General features: G+C 40.3%; 1 protein-coding gene across 20 annotated transcripts in view; it reads left to right on the top strand.

The window, feature by feature from the left end:
* Positions 1–19,424, top strand: part of ERC2 (ELKS/RAB6-interacting/CAST family member 2) — a 999,838-nt gene that overhangs the window by 565,275 nt on the left and 415,139 nt on the right. For all 20 annotated transcript variants that reach the window (XR_011647540.1, XR_011647537.1, XR_011647539.1 and 17 more), the window contains one exon: positions 15,018–15,153. Coding sequence is in view for 10 of the 20 variants with exons in the window: in XM_071212097.1 (XP_071068198.1) it covers positions 15,018–15,153 (136 nt within the window). In the remaining 10 variants the exon portion in view is untranslated. The remainder of the gene's footprint in view (positions 1–15,017; positions 15,154–19,424) is intronic.

The following is a 19,424-nucleotide window of genomic DNA, read 5'->3' as shown; positions in this document are numbered from 1 at the left end:
TTTTGGGGGAAGTGGGGGTCAAGACTTGACCAGTGGCTTACCAGTCTTCCAGCTTTTCTGGCTCTCCGGCATACTATTCCTTGGATTCTCCAGCACATGGTCTCTCTTTTCAAAGGTCTCCATTAAAGCCTGGGACCTTTCTCAAATTCTTGACAGCCAGTAATTCATAAAGGAGAAATGAATTAACTCTGTTTTAGCATAACTGTAGGGCAAGAGAGTTGTTTGGAAGTGATTGCTGCAGGCTGTTACGACAGCTACTTAGCTTTCAGGGCTGGCAAGAGAAGGATGAAAAGTAATGAGTTAACCTGCTAAGAATTTGGCCATTTTAATCATTCGAGTCTGGGTATACTTTGTCTCCATTTATACCGAGTGGGGAAACAAGTTATCTTGATAAGCAGGGATTTATCTCACCCCCACCTCTCAGTGGCTGCCTGGATTCAGAGTAGAATAGACCCCTTTATGTGGTATGCTTTGTATGAGTAAGAAAAAGGGGGGAAAAAAGCCATCAGTATTTTTTTTTAAGTTCTTATCAGCAAAGAGCATTACTGAGAAATCCAATAGGGTAGTGATGACATTCAATTTTATTTGTACCAGGAATGCACAGATGGCCAGAGTTAGCAGCTATTCATTTTTAGTACATATCTCTCGTTATTGTTAGTGGGAATTACACAGACCTATCAAAGGGGAAAAATAGAGGAGAGTCTGTAGTATCAAATAAACGTGCATCATTTTCATGCAAAGGTCACATACTTTGAATAATTCCTTTCTGTAATTGTAACTTCCCGCAGTTTATTCTTCTTGCTGAATTTGTATGTTGTCATGGTATTTTTAATGGCCTGAAGAAAAGCATTTCAGCACACAGGTCTGAGGCTTATAATTAGTCATTGCAGCTTGTGGGATCATTTATGAATAGCTCAATCGAGATGTGTTTTTACATAAAAGTTCCCCTTGATTAATTGCCCAGGAAATGCTTTCTGTTCATTGAGATTTGTAAATCTGTATCATAAAATATTCTACTCCCAACAGTTCAGTCAGTGAGAAACTTATGATTTTTTAAAAACTGTCATATTCTCAGGTGTTGCTAGGACTTTGTTCAAATCAGTTTTTGCTTAACAACAACATAGAAAGTAAACACCAACAGCCAGGGAAGCCGTAGTTCCTTATCCTTTCACTTCTGCATTCAGAACATAAATTAATAGCTTCGTTTTCTAGAAGATCCAATTTTTAATGCTTCTTTTTTTTTTCCTTAAGAAAGCACAAATAAAAATAAATTAATTAAAAATAAAAGCAGTATGGGACTTCTGCTTTTGAGTTCAATTTGCTATAAAGAGTTATTAAGAATTTGACACATTATTTTCTTATAGACTCTTCCTTTCCTCTTTGGTGGGACTTTTGAATATGTCGATTTTATAGGGAATTTCAGTTTCTTCAGTTGGAAAAGGGGAAAATGTTTTTTGATTCTGAACTCTTTTTTTTTTTTTTTTGGATGAAGAATTCTTATTTTCTAAGGCGCAACAAGAAAAAAATTAGGATCTAGACCAGAAAATACACTTAATAGTCATCAGATTTACTTCATAGACTAAGAAATAGAGGTTGGGAGTGACACTGTTAAGAGTCGGAAAACAACCACTTTTTGCAAATGAATTCATTTTCTCTGCTTTATTTTGAATGTTACTCAAATATTTTTCCTCTTCCTCTAATTAATATTGATGGTGTTTTTCTCATGAGTAAAAGAATGAACTGATGTTGAAAAATCAGTCTATACATTGTGCTTTAAAATTATTTCTCTTTTTAAATTATGCTACTGCTGTATTGAATACATATTATCCTGTAGGTGCTTTCTACAACTTTATTTACCCAGACCTCAGCCATTCACTGGGTAGAATGGTTTCCTTGGATGCCGAGTGAGGAATGTTAGAACAGGCTTTCTCCTGTCTGTCTGTCTGCATGGAGTCTCAGATAGTTTTTGGTCTCCCAGGGCATCTGTCTTAGACAATGGGCAGAGCCTTTGCCTGAAGGAGAGATATCCTCTAGGCACTGTGTGGGGGTATGAAATATATCGCCTATCAAATCATCTGATACAGTTTTTGTATTATAATACATTATATTATTTATTATATCATATTATATGTTATATATGTGTACATATGTATGCATTCTTAGCCTCCATGTGAAAAATTAGTTATTTGTTGTGTTTGCTGTGGTGAGAAGAAGAGAATGTACTTAGAATAGCCGGTGGGGGTTGACAGTGACACAGCTTTGGGAAAACAATCTCACAGCCAGATAAATGGAACTTTTTAGTGGGAGAATTCATGATTAGCTCTGCTAATGGGAAATTAGCACACGCCGTCAATCTGAGATTCTCACTCTAAGGTTGGGAAAAAGTACAGGGGTTTTGGAATCTAACAGATGGGAATGGGAACCCAGCTCTGCCTCCTTCAAGATGGATGAGCCCTCTAAGCAAGCTGCTTATCCTCATTTTTCTGGTCCATAAAATGGAGATCATGCGGATGAAATGAGGCACTGCACATATTGATAACATGGTACATTGCTCAGCCCAGGATGATGCTGATAAAATGCTATGTACTACAGTGTGTGCGCTTTATGAACTGGGATTGGGGGTCCTAGTGGCTGCTGTGTGGTTTCTAGATGGGTCCGCAAGCCTCAAAGTTGGGCCACCCTGCCCCTGGGAGCTCTAGGGGTGCTTTCGTCCAGGTGGAAAGTGGAAAGCCCTTGAAAACCCGTGGGCCCCCAGGGTTTCCTGCATCCTATCTCACCTGTAGGGTGGGAGATGGCATCCCTCGAGGGAGTAGCCTGCACCCAGGTGTGGGAAGCCTGCTGTTCTTGGGGTCAGGAAGCTGCTGGTGGGCTTCGGGGGAAGCTGGAGAGGAACCTTCATGAGATGGGCAGAGGCCTAGGCCAGCTCTTGGGAGCCTCTGATTGGGGCACAGTAACCATTACCAAGTAGAAGATCTTTCTTCAGGGGCATTTGAGAGAATGGGGCGCTCATTCCCAAGCAGGTTAATGAACAGGAGCTGCCCAGGTGAGTCTTGTGATTGGGAAGGGGTTGGGAGTGATGATAACTCAGGCCATAGAGCCGAGTCCTGCTGTACGAACTCAGAAGCGCACATGGCACACCTTTAAGTCTTTACTGCCCTTAAAGCAACTTAGACTGGGGCCCAGAATGGAGGCCACACAGCCAGGCAGGTGTCTGGGACAGAACCAGCTCCAGAAGCACGTCCTTGGTTACCCTGCCACGCAGCCTCCCGCAAGGGCTCAGCCTGTAACCGCGGAGCTGGGATAACCCAGATTGGTGCCTTCCTCACCGTGCTTTGTAAGTCCTGGGGCACGGGGTTGCGAGGATGGCAGCCTTCTTTCCAACAGCTCTGTCCGGCACACAGTCTCAGTAAAACTAGGTGTCCGTCCCCCAGAGTGGCCAGGCCTGGGTGCAGGAGGAGAGGGGCCACTGTCACCATCATCGTTATTTATTTCCTTACCACTGACGTTTCAATAAGATGGTATTGATGTATCCCTTACTATATACCAGGCACTCCCCTTCAGGCATTATCTCATTTATTTCTCCTTTGATGTAGGAATTACTTCACTATTTTCATGCCTGCTTGATGGATAAGGAAGTTGACACAGAGAAATTAGGTCACTTGTGTTCGTTCCTTCAGTGAAGAAGTGGTTGATCTGGGCCTGAACCCACGTGGTCAGTCCCCGAGTTCTGCTTTTGAGCTTGCCCTGCACTTTGTCTCTGTGGGGCCTGTAGAGGCTGAGCCACCTGGATGGCCTGATGACACCACTTTTGGTCAAAGGAAAGGCACTGTTCTTGCTTCCAACAGAACGGGGATCAGTGAGGGCTGATTTTCCTCTGAGGGAGAATAAAGCTCATCTCTCTCCATCTCAAATCAGCTGAGTGAGTGTGTGTCAATCACTTAGTAATCTTATCCATGGGTGGAAGATGTGAACTTGTCTCTTGTTCTTTCCTGTTCTTAAGTGCTGTTGCTATCATTTATATCCATAGACTTAGCGGTAACAATGACACATTTTTTTTTTTCCATTTTGTTAGTTATGTGTTTAAAAATTACAGTGGGTTTAGGTGGTACAGATAAACATTTATAGATTTTATTAACTATGCATTTGTGTACTGGAAAATTCATAATTTGCAGATTAAACATTATTTCACTGATGCTTGCTTAGGAGTAATCTAAGGTTAATAAGCAAGTAAAGATAAAAATATTTAAAGGAAAATATTTAGATAGGTACATGGGTATTGCAAAATCATTGAGGTGATGTGCTTAATGTATCTAAACTATCTAATGTGTCTAAAATTTGGGAGTCCCTGATGAATGCCTCAGACTTATACCTCAGAGCAATAATTCAGTGGGATGATCCTGGGGAAAAAAGGTTTTGGTCAAGTAAGTCTAATAAACATATACCATCCTACTTTGTCTGTCCTTGGAAATTAACAATGCACATTACAGTATTAAAGGCCCCGGAAGTTCTGCAGTGTAAGCAATCTATTTGTATTTTGTCTGTGCTCTCAAAACTTTTTATTTTGAGTCTAATTCTGAGCCACTCCTTTTTTTTTCTCCCTAGCAGTTATTAACATGCCTCAGAACTAGTGCTGCCAGAATTCTATTTGGAAACAGCTGAATTAGGAAAACATGTCATGCAGTGAAACCAAAACAGGTAGCATTGCAGGCATGGGTTTTGGACATGGTCAGTTGTGTTGAGATAATTGTGTGAGGAAGCAGTTTGTTCTGTCTTCTCACATAATTGGGGGGAAGTGGTTTATGGCCTCTTTGCTGATCATCCAACCACTTTTGTTATCCTTCATTGATTTTTCACTTTATCCACCACCCACCACTCACTCTGTTTTACTCATTCACATTAGACTAAGAGTTAGAAGAAGTCTGAGTTATGTGAAGAAAAAGTGATGAGAACAAGCATTTATTTTTGCAGCATGCTTTCAGGGGGATAAATACTTGGGAAAGTATAAGGATGCATAAATTACCAAACCCCTCGGCGGTAAGTTAGGCCTTCCAAATGCTTTAGGTTACATTGGTGAAAATGGTTTGGAAGAAGCTCAGGGCTAAGCTCAGTCTGCTAGGTAGATATTAGGGTAAATAATCCCTAAAAACAGTTTGAATTTTACAGTAAAAGATTGGCAAGTATTTAGAAAGAACAAAACAAACAAAATAAAAGTTTACAAAGTATGTATATTCTAAAAAATAACCTATAGCAAACCTGATGAGATGAACAGTCCTTTAATTTGATATATAGTCATTTCTTTTCTCATGCATATCGAATTCTCTTCTCACTGCCCCCCAGTTTGAACCAAATAGTTAACATTTTACCAAAGCAGTCTGGTCAAGACTATAGGGGTTGCTTTGCAGTTAAATCCTTGGTTGTCATTCCCCGTTTTTCCATTTGGTCTTCATGTCCCAGGAGCCTGTCAGAAGCTGAAGAAGGACATTTAGTTTCTTCTTCACCACACGTACGGTGGAGAGAGTCCCAGGAAATCAGCCTTCTCCAGGCAAAATTTTCTATGGCAGCGGTGAGAAAAGGGGCACTTTCAAATTAACCCACATCTGCAAATCTGTGCTATTCCATATGGTAGCCACTAGCCACATGTGGCTGTTTAAGCTTAAGTTAATTAAGATTAAAATTTTAAAAATCAGTTGCACAGTCACACCAGTTACAGTTCACATGTTCAGCAGCCATATGTGGCTAACGGCTACCATATTGGACAGCACAGAGGTAGAACTTTCCATAATTGCTCCAAATTCAATTGGACAGTACTTGTGGTAGGCGGAATTTGTCTCCGTGATCTCCATCCCCTGGTTTTCATGCCCTTGCATAATTCTCTCCCCCTGAATTTGGGCAGGATCTGTGACTTGCTTCTAGCCAATAGCATATGGCAAAGGTAATCCCGTGATTACTCTGAGCATACCATGGAGAAAGATTTTCTGATTGGTCTTGAAGAAGTGAACAGCTTTGTTGTGAACTGCCCATGGAAAGAACCACATAGCAAGGAGCTGCAGGTGGCCTCTGGGACCTGAAGGCAGTCTCCAGCATAGCCAGCACAAAGCCAGGAACCTTTATCATACTCCTGCAAGGAAAGGAATTCTGCTAACAACCTGAATGAGATTGGAGGCCCATTCTTCCCCCTGTTAATCCTACAGATGAGAAAGGTAGCCTGGATGGCATCTTGATGATGTTGGCTTGGTGAGACCTTGACAACTAACCTGTACAGAGGCTCCTGACCCACAGCAGCTGTGAGATAATAAATGTGTGTTGGTTTAATCTGCTAATTTTGTGGTAATTCATTATGCAGCAATAGAAAACTATTAATGATATAGCATTTGTCCAAATTATCGCCTGGATGATCTGATAAGCCATACCTCAGATGTACCAGATCCTAAAGTAAGTGTAACTTGCTGATGTGTTGTCTCCCTTTTAGAGAGAAAAAAAGGACTTTAACTCTCAAAAAGAAATGTCTAGGTCTGTTTAGTATACTCCATTCATTTTTTTTGCAAAGATCTCATAATAATGTATATTAATATTATTTTTATATAGCATAATAGATACCGCCATGAGTGTGGGTATCATAGAAGGTGATGGTTCAAATTCTGGATCCTCTGCTTATTAACTGTTTAACCTCTCTAAGCCTCAGTTTCTTCATCTGTAAAATGGGGATAAAAATGCCCTCCATGTAAGGATGTTGTGTTGTCTAACTGAAATTATACCTTTATAGTGCTGTGCAGAGGGCACATAATATGTCATCTAAAAACAGCTTGTTTTTATTATTTAATATTTTAAAATTGATTTTTGATAGGATATAAAATAAACTCTGACACATTTCTGTACTGTAATTTGGAAAACCAGCACATAAGATTTTTATCTTCTTACCCTTTTGCTTTATTTTACATCTGGGGTGCTACAGCCCAATTCCAGATTGGATGCAATAAAAATAGGTCTTGGATACACGAATGCCCGTTGTGCTGCTAGGTTGCTTCGGCTATATGTCTGGACAAGTTGCCCCCAACCTCTGGCCAGACTACAGAATTGTTGGTTTCCTCCAATATTAGCCCCCTGGAGGTCAATTTTCACAGTTTCCATATGTTTTTATATTAACCCAAATTGTGCATTCTACTGACACCCTACCAAATTGGCCCTAATGTACCTATTTCTAGCAGTGGAGTTGTAGGCTTTTAGAAACGTACAGGACTCTACAGAATTGTGGCAATTGCATGAATGTTTTATTTTTAAAGCATTCAAATTCCGTATTTTAATTTGCAAAGGAATAAATGATGTGCAACGGGAAGATATGAGGTGGGAACAGTGCAGGGCTTGTAATCGTGTGTATTGGCCCCATCTGGGTTTGCCCACGTGACCCTGCAAGTTCTGTTTTAAGATCTGTTTCTTGATATTTGTTTTTGCCCTTGCCCCTTTGTCTTTCTTTATTTTCCCCTTTATTTTGCTTTTTTGAGCTTCTATTCTTTATTTTAATTTATTTTATCATCTCCCAACTCTTTGTCTTTGATTAAATCTGTTTGGGCAAGAAGAAGAACCAAACTCTTTATGATTCAATGAAGTTCCTGGACATAAAATACAGTAAACATTTCATTTTTTTTTTTTGAAAGATTTATTTTCCCCCTCTCCCTGCCATGCTGTTTTTGCTGTCCATTCGCTGTGTGATCTTCTGTACTTATTTCTTTTTGTCTTCTCTTTTTCACTTTTTCTTCTTAGGATTCACCAGGATTTGATCCTAGGGACCTCTCCTGTGGCGAGAGGTTCCCTGTCAGCTGTGCCACCTCAGTTTCTGGTTCCTACTGTGCTTCACCTTGACTCTCCCCTTTGTCTCTCTTTCGTTGCATCATCATCTTGCTGTGTGACTCACTTGTGCAGGCACTGGCTAACTGCATGGGCACTCGGCTTGCTGCGCAGGCACTTGGCTCACTGCGCAGGCACTGGCTCCCCACACAGGCACTAGCTCACTGTGCAGGCATGCTTTCTTTTCTTCTTTTTCACTAGGAGGCCCCTGGGAGCGAACCCAGGTCCTCCCATATGGTAGGCAGAAGCCCTATCACTTGAGCCACATCCACTTCCCACACTAAACATTTCTGCTCGTGGAGGTAGATTCATCCATAAAGCCTCGTAGTTTGTTTGAAAAGTACTCATGTAAGGTTATCAGATTCAGAAAATGGAAGTTAATTGGGAAATTGCACAGCATTCTTGTCAGTTTTGCGTTCTCTTTCATAGCTGGATCCTCATTTCAGTAACCCTTGCTGGCACCAGGAACTTTGAAGATGTTAAACTCCCACCTTCCATTTCAATGCTCCTTCAGCAGAAAGCTAATATTCTCAGGCAATTACCTCACTTCTTTCTACTTCTCTGATAGTCAACTAAGTAGCTGTCCATCCTGTGATGTTTCTATGGCATTCCTTGAGGTGGCTGGACTGCAGAACAGAATTTGCATTCTGAGAATTTCTGTTTCTGCCCTCTAGAACTTTCTAAGGCTGTTTGGGAGAAGAGAGAGTAGGACAGCGGAGGGAAGGAACTCTGCAACATTCTCCGTGGATGGCTGGCAAAGCACAGGGGCAGAGGCGAGTGGTCTCTGCAGCCAGACTGGCTGTGAATCCTGGCTATAGCTTTGTGGCTATGAGCAGTTTCCTCACCTGTAAATGGATAATTAAATAGGACCTATCAAATAATGTTGTTAAGAGGATTGAGTTAATATATGTAAAGTGGTTAGAGCACATTGCATGATGACACAGAGTGAGCCATATCATCATTGGGACTATGATTATTATTGTGGCATGGCAATGTTCTAGAACAGGGTTTGGCAAACTCTGAAGGGGCTAATCTGGCCCTGACACTTTTCCTTGTAAATAATGTTTTATTGGAACACAGCCATACCCCCTTATGTATTGTTTGTTGCTGCTTTTATGCACCAACAGTAAAGTTGGGTGTTGCAGCAGATACCTTACATCCTGCAAAGCCTAAGATATTTATTCTCTGGCACTTTATTTTAAAAGGTTTGCTCACCCCTGTTTCTAGACTTTGGAAAACCTTTCTCAGCAGCATAAAGGAGAAGAGGCCATCAGTCTGCTCTAAACTGTGTAGTTTTTGTGTGTTTTTTTAAAAAACTGTTTATTGAAGCACATTAAATTAGGAAAGGGATACTGAGCTCACTTCTTCCAAGAGACAACCTCTTGGATTTTCAGTTTCATTTTAAATATGACTTTTATGGGAATGAGAACTCTAGGTTATCCTATTAGCACCAGAGAATAATATTCATTTATATTCCTCATCCATTTTTTTTTCTTTGCATACCATTTCATTGTCAGTCTGCTGGTATTCACTATACAGGATTGAATTCCTCTTTATAGAAAGTGCCTTTCTAAAAACCAATGGAAGAGAACAGTCTTGATTCATGTAAATCCTTAGATACGTATTGTTAAATAATTTTGAGGGCATACACAGAGCACATGGAAAACATTAGTGGTTTTATCGTTTGACCAAAGAGGGAACAGCTTTCAGAAATAAATTCAATCCAGCAGAAATTTGTTGATGAAAATGGGCTAGGCATTGTGCTCAGCCCTCAGAGTGGAGAACAAGACAGATGGAGTTGCTGGCCAGAGGGCACATAGAATAGAACAAGGAAGACAGGAAACAATCAGAAGTGGGACATGTTCTAGGGGAGACAAGCATAGCATGATTTGGGAGTTTATAACGGAGGCACCAATTTTCCAGGTAGATCAAGAAGGCCTCCCAGAGGACATCACGTTTATGGTGAGAGCAGAGGTTGGCTGTGATGAAGAGGGTGGAGTGAGGGTGAGGTCGGTCTAGAAAAGGAAGCAGAGTGTGCAGAGGCCCTGAGGACAGTAGGACTCTGTATGTCCTGGGTGCAGATGGAAGGCCAGTGGGGCTGGGGAGAGTGGGATGAGATAAGAGTTGAGGGGGAGGCCCTGCTTCTTGCTTTTTGCTGGAAGGAGAGCTGGGTTCAAGTAGCCACAGCAGGCCAGACCCTTTCTCTTCCAGGAAGGACTATCATGCTTGTAACATTTAGCACATTTGTACTTGCTATAAAAATATCTTTAGAATATTTATGATAGCTTTCTAAAATTTATAGCTAGGCTGAAGTACTGAATGGTATTTACAAGCTTGAAAAAAATTGGATCATCTCATTAGTTAAAACTAAAAGCTTTTATTATTGGAAATTCTGCATGTAATGCACGTTGTCAGCTGCCATTGTGTGTGTGTGGCCTGTCTACTTGTGCAGTCCTCCAGGAACCCAGCTCACTTCCCCATGCCTTTTGTGACCTTCCTGCAATGCTTCCATTAGGGTAACCTTCCAGGAATGTAACTCATCTTATTATTAAGGAAAGCCCAAGTGGAAGCTAAATGTATGACAAAAATGGTTTAATAATGTGTTCCAAAAGTCTGCTGCTTCAGGTATTTGGGATACCTCCTGTTCTGGTGCAGGACACAAAATGCTAAATATGTGTCCCCCATACCGCAGACGACCTGAGTGCATTTGTATCATAAAGTCAGGGTGAAATAGAGTGAACCATGAGCTGGGTTCTCTTCTGAGCATTTTTCCAGTACTAACGCATCAGCTTTTCACGATAATCCTGTTAATTAGATACAATCATTAGCCCCATTTTAAACATGAAGAAGTGTAGGCACCGAGAGGTTAAAAAACTTGCTCCAGGACACACAGCCTAGAAAGGGATGAACTCTGAGGTAAGCATAGTCACTCTGGCTCCAGAGTTTGTGCTACCCTTCTAACCACTGCACGCTCTGCAGCTGCTTCTGAAAGATACAAATAATCCAGAAATAGTTTTCCATGGGGGATGCACCATTTTACATGTCCAGTTCAGCATGCATCTAGTTATTTACCCAAGAGAAGTGGAAGTGTATATATACCAAAAGACTGGTACAAGAACATTCATTGCAACTCTATCCTTAATAGCAAAAAACCTAAATACCCTTCAACAAGGGAATAGCTAATCAGTATGTTCATGTAATGGAATACTACTCAGTAATGAAAAGGAGTGAACTACCAGTACACACAACAATATAAATGTATCTCAAAACCTTATGCTGAGAGAAAGAAGTCAGACACAAAAGATATATATTGTATTGATTGCATGTACATGAAGTTGAAGAAAAAGCAGAATGTATCCATATAGATAAAACTTAAGCTAGTTATTTCTGGGCAGGTATGTTCAGGGGCAAAACTGGGAAGGGACATGAGTCTGGGTGGTAGAAATACTCTATATTTGATTGGTCAAATTATTGAATTATGCAGTTAAAACACACGCAAGTATGTATAGTAAAATATGAAAGTTTACCCTTCTTTCCCCAAACTGTTCTCTTCCTTGGTGGTAACCATTGCTTCCAGACTGGTACAGGACTTTCAAGAGTTTCAATTTACATAATGTATGTATATAAACATCCAAATAGACTTTTAAAATATTAGCATATAGAAGATCAGATTATATGCATTATTCGGCTACCTGCATTCTTTTTCAGTTAACAAGATGTCTTGAAGTTTGTCCAAGCCAGTATGTCAGTTTTACTGGAAGCTTTTTAGCCAGCCTAGGATTTCATTGTGTGAATGTAGATAATTTCTTCAGCCAGTTTCCTCCTGAGGGACAATTAGGCAGTTTTAAAAATTTTACTTTCATGGTGCTGTAAGGGATTTTTTTTGTGCATGTATATTTGTGCACCTTTGCAAGTATTTTTGTAGGCTTCTTTCCTAAAAGATTATTTTTTTGGGCTAAAAGTCTGTACACTTTGGTGGATACTGCCAAATTGGTTTCCAAAAATGCTTTGTCACTTACACTCCTCCTGACCACATCTCCAGCAACAGATATTATCTACCTTGGAAGGTTTTTGAGCCGATGAGTGAAAAATACCTTCTTGATTTTGCTGAGATTTTAGAAAGGGGAGGTTTTGATTTTCTCCTTTATATGCAAATGTACTATACAGGCTCTTGGAGAAACAGATGCATTTCCTCTCAAGGACTACCATCTATGTAATCCCTGAGAGTCAAAGGTTCTGCCCTTGCACCAGTAAATTAGGGAACACTGTAATTTTGATCTTGCAGATTATTCTACTGGAAACAGCAGGGTTTTGTTCTCTCTGACATTCAGCCTTAATGTGGTCCTCATCCTGACCTTGATACCTGTTGGAAATTTATTATTTAATCCACATTTCTTCATGGTGGCTAAATTTTGAAAACCAATATGACTTGCTTTCTGAAACTGCTCTTTTAAGGAACAGGAATCAATTTAAGTCAAACATTGAAAACTGACCCTACCACTGTGTTTTCCACCTACCCTCATAATTGCTTTTATCTTTTATTTAGTTTTTATTTTCTTCTGCATTTTAATATATTTTTAAGGTGTTGCCTTGGAGATACAATTCACTGAATTTTTTTTTCCGGAGCATGGAGCAGGTTAGTCTCCGGCAGAGCCTAGGTACTGCCTGGGGAATTGGGGATTCGGGAAGTAGCATCAGCGACACTTTTCTTTTGAAGTGGCATGGTGAGCAGGCTTTGCAGTCTGCACCCCAGGGACCCTACCTTCCAGAGTTTATGGACAAGTGAGAGCAATACCAGGTTTTACATTGATTTATTTAGTGTGGGTTTGCTTCTGGGGTGAGGAAAAATGTGGGGACTGATGGTCGCAGATTTTATTCTTGGGAATATTGAAGGTGTTATTAGGAAATTCACTCTAGTCATTGCTTCAACAAGTGTGTATTGCACTTCTGGGGAGCATTGTCTCTTCTTGAAGAAATCTGGTTTTTAAAAATTTCTCAACATCTTCCTTGCATCTCTCCCTCTCCCTTTTCTAGTTTCAACCTCGCTTGCTGTAGCCCTAGGGCTTCCTCCGAGGGACACCTGAGAGGCTGGTCTAGCAGGCCAGGCTCTGCTCACCTGTTCCTTACCCCCACCCCAGTGCTTGCCTCCTTCCTGACTCAGCCAGAAATATTGCTGTTATCTTTTAGCTTTGTTGTAAATTTTTATTGGAAGAAAGGGTTCTGCTGCTAGGAATGCATTTGGAAACTGTGGCGACCCCACAGGGGAGCATGCACCCTTTAGAGGTACTATTGATGCTCTCATGTACCAAGACATCCTAATGCTTTCTATCTAATTGACTAAAATCCTAAGCAGTACCTCTCAAAACACAACTTACCTTTTAAAACCGCTGATTGTAAGCCAGTATTTGAAGGAGTGATTGGAGAACGCTGAAGATGGGCCTTCATCCCAGTGTGCAAATGGGACTTCCCCATTTTTCTTAGCCGGTTTCTCCATGCAGGAAAGCTTTCAAGGGCACATGGATTTGGAGTTGTTGTTGTTTTTTTCTTTTAGGGTAGAGGGAAAATTTCTCATTTCAGTGTCCCTGAAGAAAAGGTCTTTATGTTCAGACTGCTGCAAAGAATTTTGTGGGGGTTCTTCAAATATGCAAATAATATTTGTAATAATAATCTATTTAATATGTCCCTGGTCCTCAGAATTAAATTAGCAATTGACTCTCTTTCATGGTGCATTTCAAAGTAATACATTTGGATATTACATTTTATTATTCGAAGTAATAAAATGTATTTCCTTATGAAAATGTGTTCTAATTAACTGATGACACCACTCACACTGACCTCTCACTCCTGGCCCATCACTGAGCACTGACCTTGTTTTCTAAGGAACTGACAAAGGGCCTGTCCTGGGCTGATAGAAGCTTTGGAATTGCTATATCCTTGTTCGGTTAGGGAGCAAAAAATCAATCTTGACATTCTTATTTTTCCACCAAGGCAGTGATTCTCAATATACATTTAGACAGTCAGGGCACAGGATCAGGAAGAATGGGCGATGCAGCAATGCCAGGGTTCGGGGCAAAGAGGAATGTCCCAAGCGATTCTGCTCCACACCCCTCCTCTTCCTGGAATCGCTGCTCCGGAACTCTCTTTGCTGCCCTCCTAGCAACTCAAGTTTGGTTAGATTTCTAATAGCTGCTGTGGATGTGGATGCCTAAATTTGTGGAATATTTTCCTAAATGCTGTTGAAGAAATAGTCCATGTTAGGCCTGTAACTGCTGTTTTTGTTTTGTTTTTCTTCTGACCTCTCCTCTATCCTTAGAGTTCTGCCTACTTGTTCTCTTTATGATTTTGTACTTGGGCATCCTTTAGATTCATTAAGACCTTTTATTCCATACATTGGGGCTTTGTTTAACCTTCTATTTAGCCAAAGTGTTATTCTATTTGACCTACATGATGTCAGTGCATTTGATTGGAGTCCTGTGATTGATATTTTAAAATCAGAGGTAATGGATCATGTTCTCAGAATAAAAGAATAATAAATATTAGAAAAACCACCACTTAGAAGCAAAAGAAATGTCCCTTCAACTAGCATAGTGCACTTAATGCCCCAGGCCCTGCCTACCTTTGCAGTGCTCTCTCTTACCATCCTTCCCCTCCTTCACCTCCTGTGAGCCCCACTGCCTCCGTCCAGTTCCTTCAAGTAGCCAGGGTCTTTGTGCCTTGGGAATTACACGTGATCTTCTCGCCTACATGTCATCGGCTGACTCCTTTGAGTCTGGACCATGGTGTTGCCTGCCTTCCCTGACCATAGCGTCTAAAGTCCTGGCCCCACCCCATCACCTGTCCATACGTGTGCATTATCATTCTCACCATATGCTGCTTGCTTCCTTTAACATTAGGAAACCCAGGTTGTAATTCCTTATTTATTAGTCACTTTGCTACTCATTTGTCTTCCCCAATAGACTCGATACTCCATGAGGGTGGAGTATACCAGTCTCCTTCACCACTGTAGCTCTTGGCACAAGGTGGGTGCCTAATGCATATTCATGGTTGAATGAATGAAATATCCTGAGGCCCCAAGTTTTCCTCAACCCATATCAAGATATAATATACTTAATACTTCTTGACTCTACTGTGATAACATATGATGAATTTAACCAAGCTATGCTGCCTTTTCTTAGGCACATGAAGGATCAAAATAAGAAAGTGGCCAACCTCAAACACAATCAACAGTTGGAAAAGAAGAAGAATGCCCAGTTATTGGAGGAAGTCCGCAGGCGAGAAGACAGCATGGCCGACAACTCGCAGCATTTGCAGGTGAGCCTGGACTTCTCCTTTTAATCTAAATAACTGGAGATTGACACTCTCTGAAATGTGACCATTGCTGTGGGAAAATATGCGCAGATGTGACAGACTTGCCTTTGCTTTGAATTCAGCGCTAACCTTGTACTCCTAGAAAGCCAATAGGTCTTTCTGAGCACAGAGCATCATTTTCAAAGTGATGCCAAGAGAAAAACTGATCATGGTGGAGGCTAGTAACCCTGCACAGAGTCTCTTGGATCCTTTGCCTCCTCTGAAAAGGTAAGGGCTGTTTATGTGTTTGGCAAGAAGCTTAAAGCATAGAAATGTCTTCCTTTTTTATTTAATTTGTTTTGGGGTCTGTACAAGGGAAATGCGTGTGTATTATCACAGAAGATATTTGGAAAAGGCTGCATTAAACTAATCACAGGCATTTTACAAAACTTGTTGTGTTAAAAACTCAGAGACTCAAAGACAGGTCATTATTCTGTCTTTTCCATGGGATATCGTTATCTCTCAGTGGACAGCCCTAACTTAGAAACTGAACGACTGCCTGAAAAATACCAATTTTTCCTCATTAGCCATCCCTATTTTTGGAAAAGGAGCTCTCCCCATGTGCTCAATAAAACATTCAAGCTAAAATAGGTCATTTGCTTTGAAGTTACTTTATTTATTCCAGTGTGCCTTTAAACAGTTCTACTTGGCTAGAGTTCACATTAAATTTTGCTTATGAATTAGTGTCTTTCTCCAATTATATATTAGGTTTCCTCCTTGGAGATAGTAGAAGTTAGATAATTGCAATATGTACTCAGTTCATTTTTTTAAATTGAACAAGAAAAAGAAATAAAGAATTATTCTGGAGTAGAAAATATAAGGAAATGCTTTGCAGAGAGTGTGGCACCTGGAAGGGAATCAGTCAAATTAGTTTCTTTTTCCTCCATGTCCCACAGGTGCCTTAATGGTGTCAAGCAAGCCCACTTCACATTGATGCTTAATTTACCTACACAGGTCAGTGCCGGAATCAGGTCTTCTGTTAGTCCTGGCTCCACCTTAGCATGGACCTGCAGTTTATGAGACAGCAGCATCCTCACTGCTCTTGGCAGATCACAACCTGGGGTTTTAGGACTTCCATGGGTCTCACTTTCCCCATTTGTCAATACGAGAGATTGTAGCCTAAGGACTGAGATAATAATAATCTTTACAGAACATTTTAATGGTTTATATTTTCATTTATTCCTTCCCCAAATTTCAGTGATTTAGGCATTATTATCATATATATTTTATTGATGGTAAAACTAGAGGCTCAGAAAAGTTATTAAATGACATCCTAGTAAGGAGTAAAGATAGGTCTTCCTATCTTTAAGAAACTAATAGAGAGGAATGATGACAAAAGTAGGTGCCATCTATTGCACATTTCAAAGTGTTGAGTCAGTGCTACATTATATTATAAATATAAATATATTTATATTACAGATATAAAACATAAATAGCTAAGTATTATCTCATTTAATTCTCATGACAACCAGGTTAGTTGGGATTCTTAGTTGCAAGTAACAAGAACACAACTCAATCTGAATGAAACAAAAATTGAACTGGTTGACTCAATTAACTGAAAAGCACAGGGGTGGACTTCAGACCTCATTGGGTTACAATGTTCAAGCAATGGCATCAGAAATCTGTCACCAACTCTTAGGTCTCTTTTGCTCTTTGTTACCTTGATTCTCAAGAAGGCTCCTCACTAGGGATGGTGATGATGGCCACCAGCAGCCAGCTTCTTATGTACTACAAGTTGCAGTTACCTTAGGGGGAGAATAGCTCCTTTTTAGTAGATCTAGCATAAGTTCAAGGACTGATAGAATGCATGAATTGACCAAGCCAGGATCATGTCATCACCCCTGGGGGTAAGGATTTGATTTCACGCAAATCACACGGGCTGAGAGTGGTAGGTGTCTTCCTACAACAAAGATTAGTTCTTTAACTGGAAAGAATGCTGTAGGTAAAACCATAGATATTCACTGCAGCCATCACATGGGTTAAATTAACTATTATTATTGCATTTGATATGTTAGAAGAAACAGGCTTAGGGGCTAAACAACTTGTCCAAGGTCACTCAGCCAGTAAGTGGCAGAGCCAGGATTAAGCCTCAGATGTGACTATCTTGAGATGATGAGTGTTCTGGAGAACTAAGAGAGGAAGGCAAGAAAACTATGGATGTCTGTGAGACTTCACGGAACAGCTGGGATTTTAGCTGAACAGTTTTAACCTGGGAGGGACAGGGCAGTCTGGAAGGACCTCCAAGCAAGAAAACTGAAAACAAAAATACAGAGGTTGGATGGAGCAAGGGATAGTCGGATCATTAAACATAACTGAGCAGTTTATGATGGTAGCAGCTTTCAGTGAGGTGAGCATTGTTGCTATCATTCTGTAACTGACTCTGAAGCTAGAATGTGTGGATTTCATTCTAAGCTTCAACATTTTCTGGCTGAATGTCCTTCCCTAAGCGTTAATCTCCTCATCTGTAAATGGGAATAATAACTACGTTTACTCCAAAGAGTTGTGAAGATGAAAGAGTCCATACATATGAGGAATTTAGAATTGCGCTTACTACAAGAAGTGCTCAAAATAAGTATTCATGATTACAATTGTAATAATAGTAAACATTAAAGAAGTATTGTCTGTTATACCCATGGGTATTTATACCATTGTACTCTGATATGTTCTGAGCATCAAAGTTGCTCTCTTTTCAATATAGAGCATTTTTCCCCTCTAAAGACACATCTCGTTATGGAAACTTATGTCTTGCTTTGGCCCATGAACTTTTGTATAGCAATATTTTCATAAGGAGCCTTGATAACTACCTCATAGACCTATTTATAAAAGATAGCATGGTCTGGAATTGCTTAGTTGCATTCCTGACCACCCCAAACAAAGGATAACATTTGAAATGCAATAAAAAGCAATCACAATTAATTTTGATGAAAATGTCTTAGGGTAAGGTTAATAGAGAGTGAACCTCCCACTTTCCTGGATTGTTAAGCAGATGTACTCAGATGCAGTAATCACTGCCTTCTGAAGACAGAACTTTCCAAGGCACTTAATTTTTAAATATTACTGTTGTTTTGAATATTTCCTCTTGATCAGTTAGTGTCAGGTAACCATAAGTTGACTTGGTTGGTTGGTTGGTTGGTTGGTTGGTTGGTTGGTTGGTTGGTGGTTAGGGGGTGGGCCCCTACTAAATTTGATTTGTTTCTACGATACCATTTTGTAATGGTTGGATTCCCTAACTTCATCATTTCAACCAATCAGATAGGTATTATATCCAGAAAAATCTCAAGTAGAGATTTAGCTGTTGGATCAGTCTCCAAAGGAGAGATGAAAGAGATTCAACTAGCTGGTATGAAAATTGGAGACGAATTGAATATATAGAGTGACTGTTATAACCAGGACATAATGGCAATTGGGAAAACTGTACCATATAGGCAAACCTAGATACATAGTCAGGTGAAGAAATGTTTCACAAACCTGATCATCTTAAGTTTATCATTTTATGGCAGAAATTATAAACTCAAAAGCTTTTAGGGGCCAGGCTATTAACATAAATAAGAAACAAGTATAGGAATAATGATGTCTAATTCATTCAGCCTATCTTTTATTTATTTCTTTTTATTTTTGGCAATGTTATATCATTTAGCAGTTGCCACAATAATTACATATAACCAACCACTGCCACAGTGGCTTTAAGGCATCAATAGAGTAGGCTTGGCTGGGCCCTGCTGCTTCTCACTGCAGGTTTGTTGATAGCTGGGGTAACTCTGTTCTGCATGTTCATTCTGAGTGCCAGGCCGAAGAGGTGGCGGTGTCCCAGGAGAAACTCTTCTCATGACAGTAGCATAGGCACAAGAGAACAAGCAAGAACTTACAAGACTTCATAAGGCCTGGGCTTGTAATTGGCACTATAATTTGCACCCCATTTCATTGGCCAGAGCAAGGCCCATAGTCAAACTCAGAGTCAAGAGTTGGGAAAATACACTTTCCCCATGAAGAGATTTTTGTAAAGGGTTAGAACAAATAAGGGTTGGTCATTTAATCTATGAAAAGGTGCAAGGTTCAGAGAAACACTCTTATAAGAAAACCAATAACCTAGGTATAATGCAAAATTGCAACTGTAGTTGGCTATTGTGTAGCTATAAGAGACACTGGCGGGGACTGTGGGGAACTCAAGAGCCCATGCTTCATCTATGGCGGCAGTAATTCAGCTCTGCCTGGACACTGCCATAGAGGTAGGCTTA

This window comes from Dasypus novemcinctus, chromosome 26 (genome assembly GCF_030445035.2).
Source record: "Dasypus novemcinctus isolate mDasNov1 chromosome 26, mDasNov1.1.hap2, whole genome shotgun sequence".
In the NCBI taxonomy this organism is placed as follows: domain Eukaryota; kingdom Metazoa; phylum Chordata; class Mammalia; order Cingulata; family Dasypodidae; genus Dasypus; species Dasypus novemcinctus.
The sequence above is the reverse complement of the archived record's forward strand: the minus strand, read 5'-3'. Positions and strand labels throughout refer to the sequence as shown.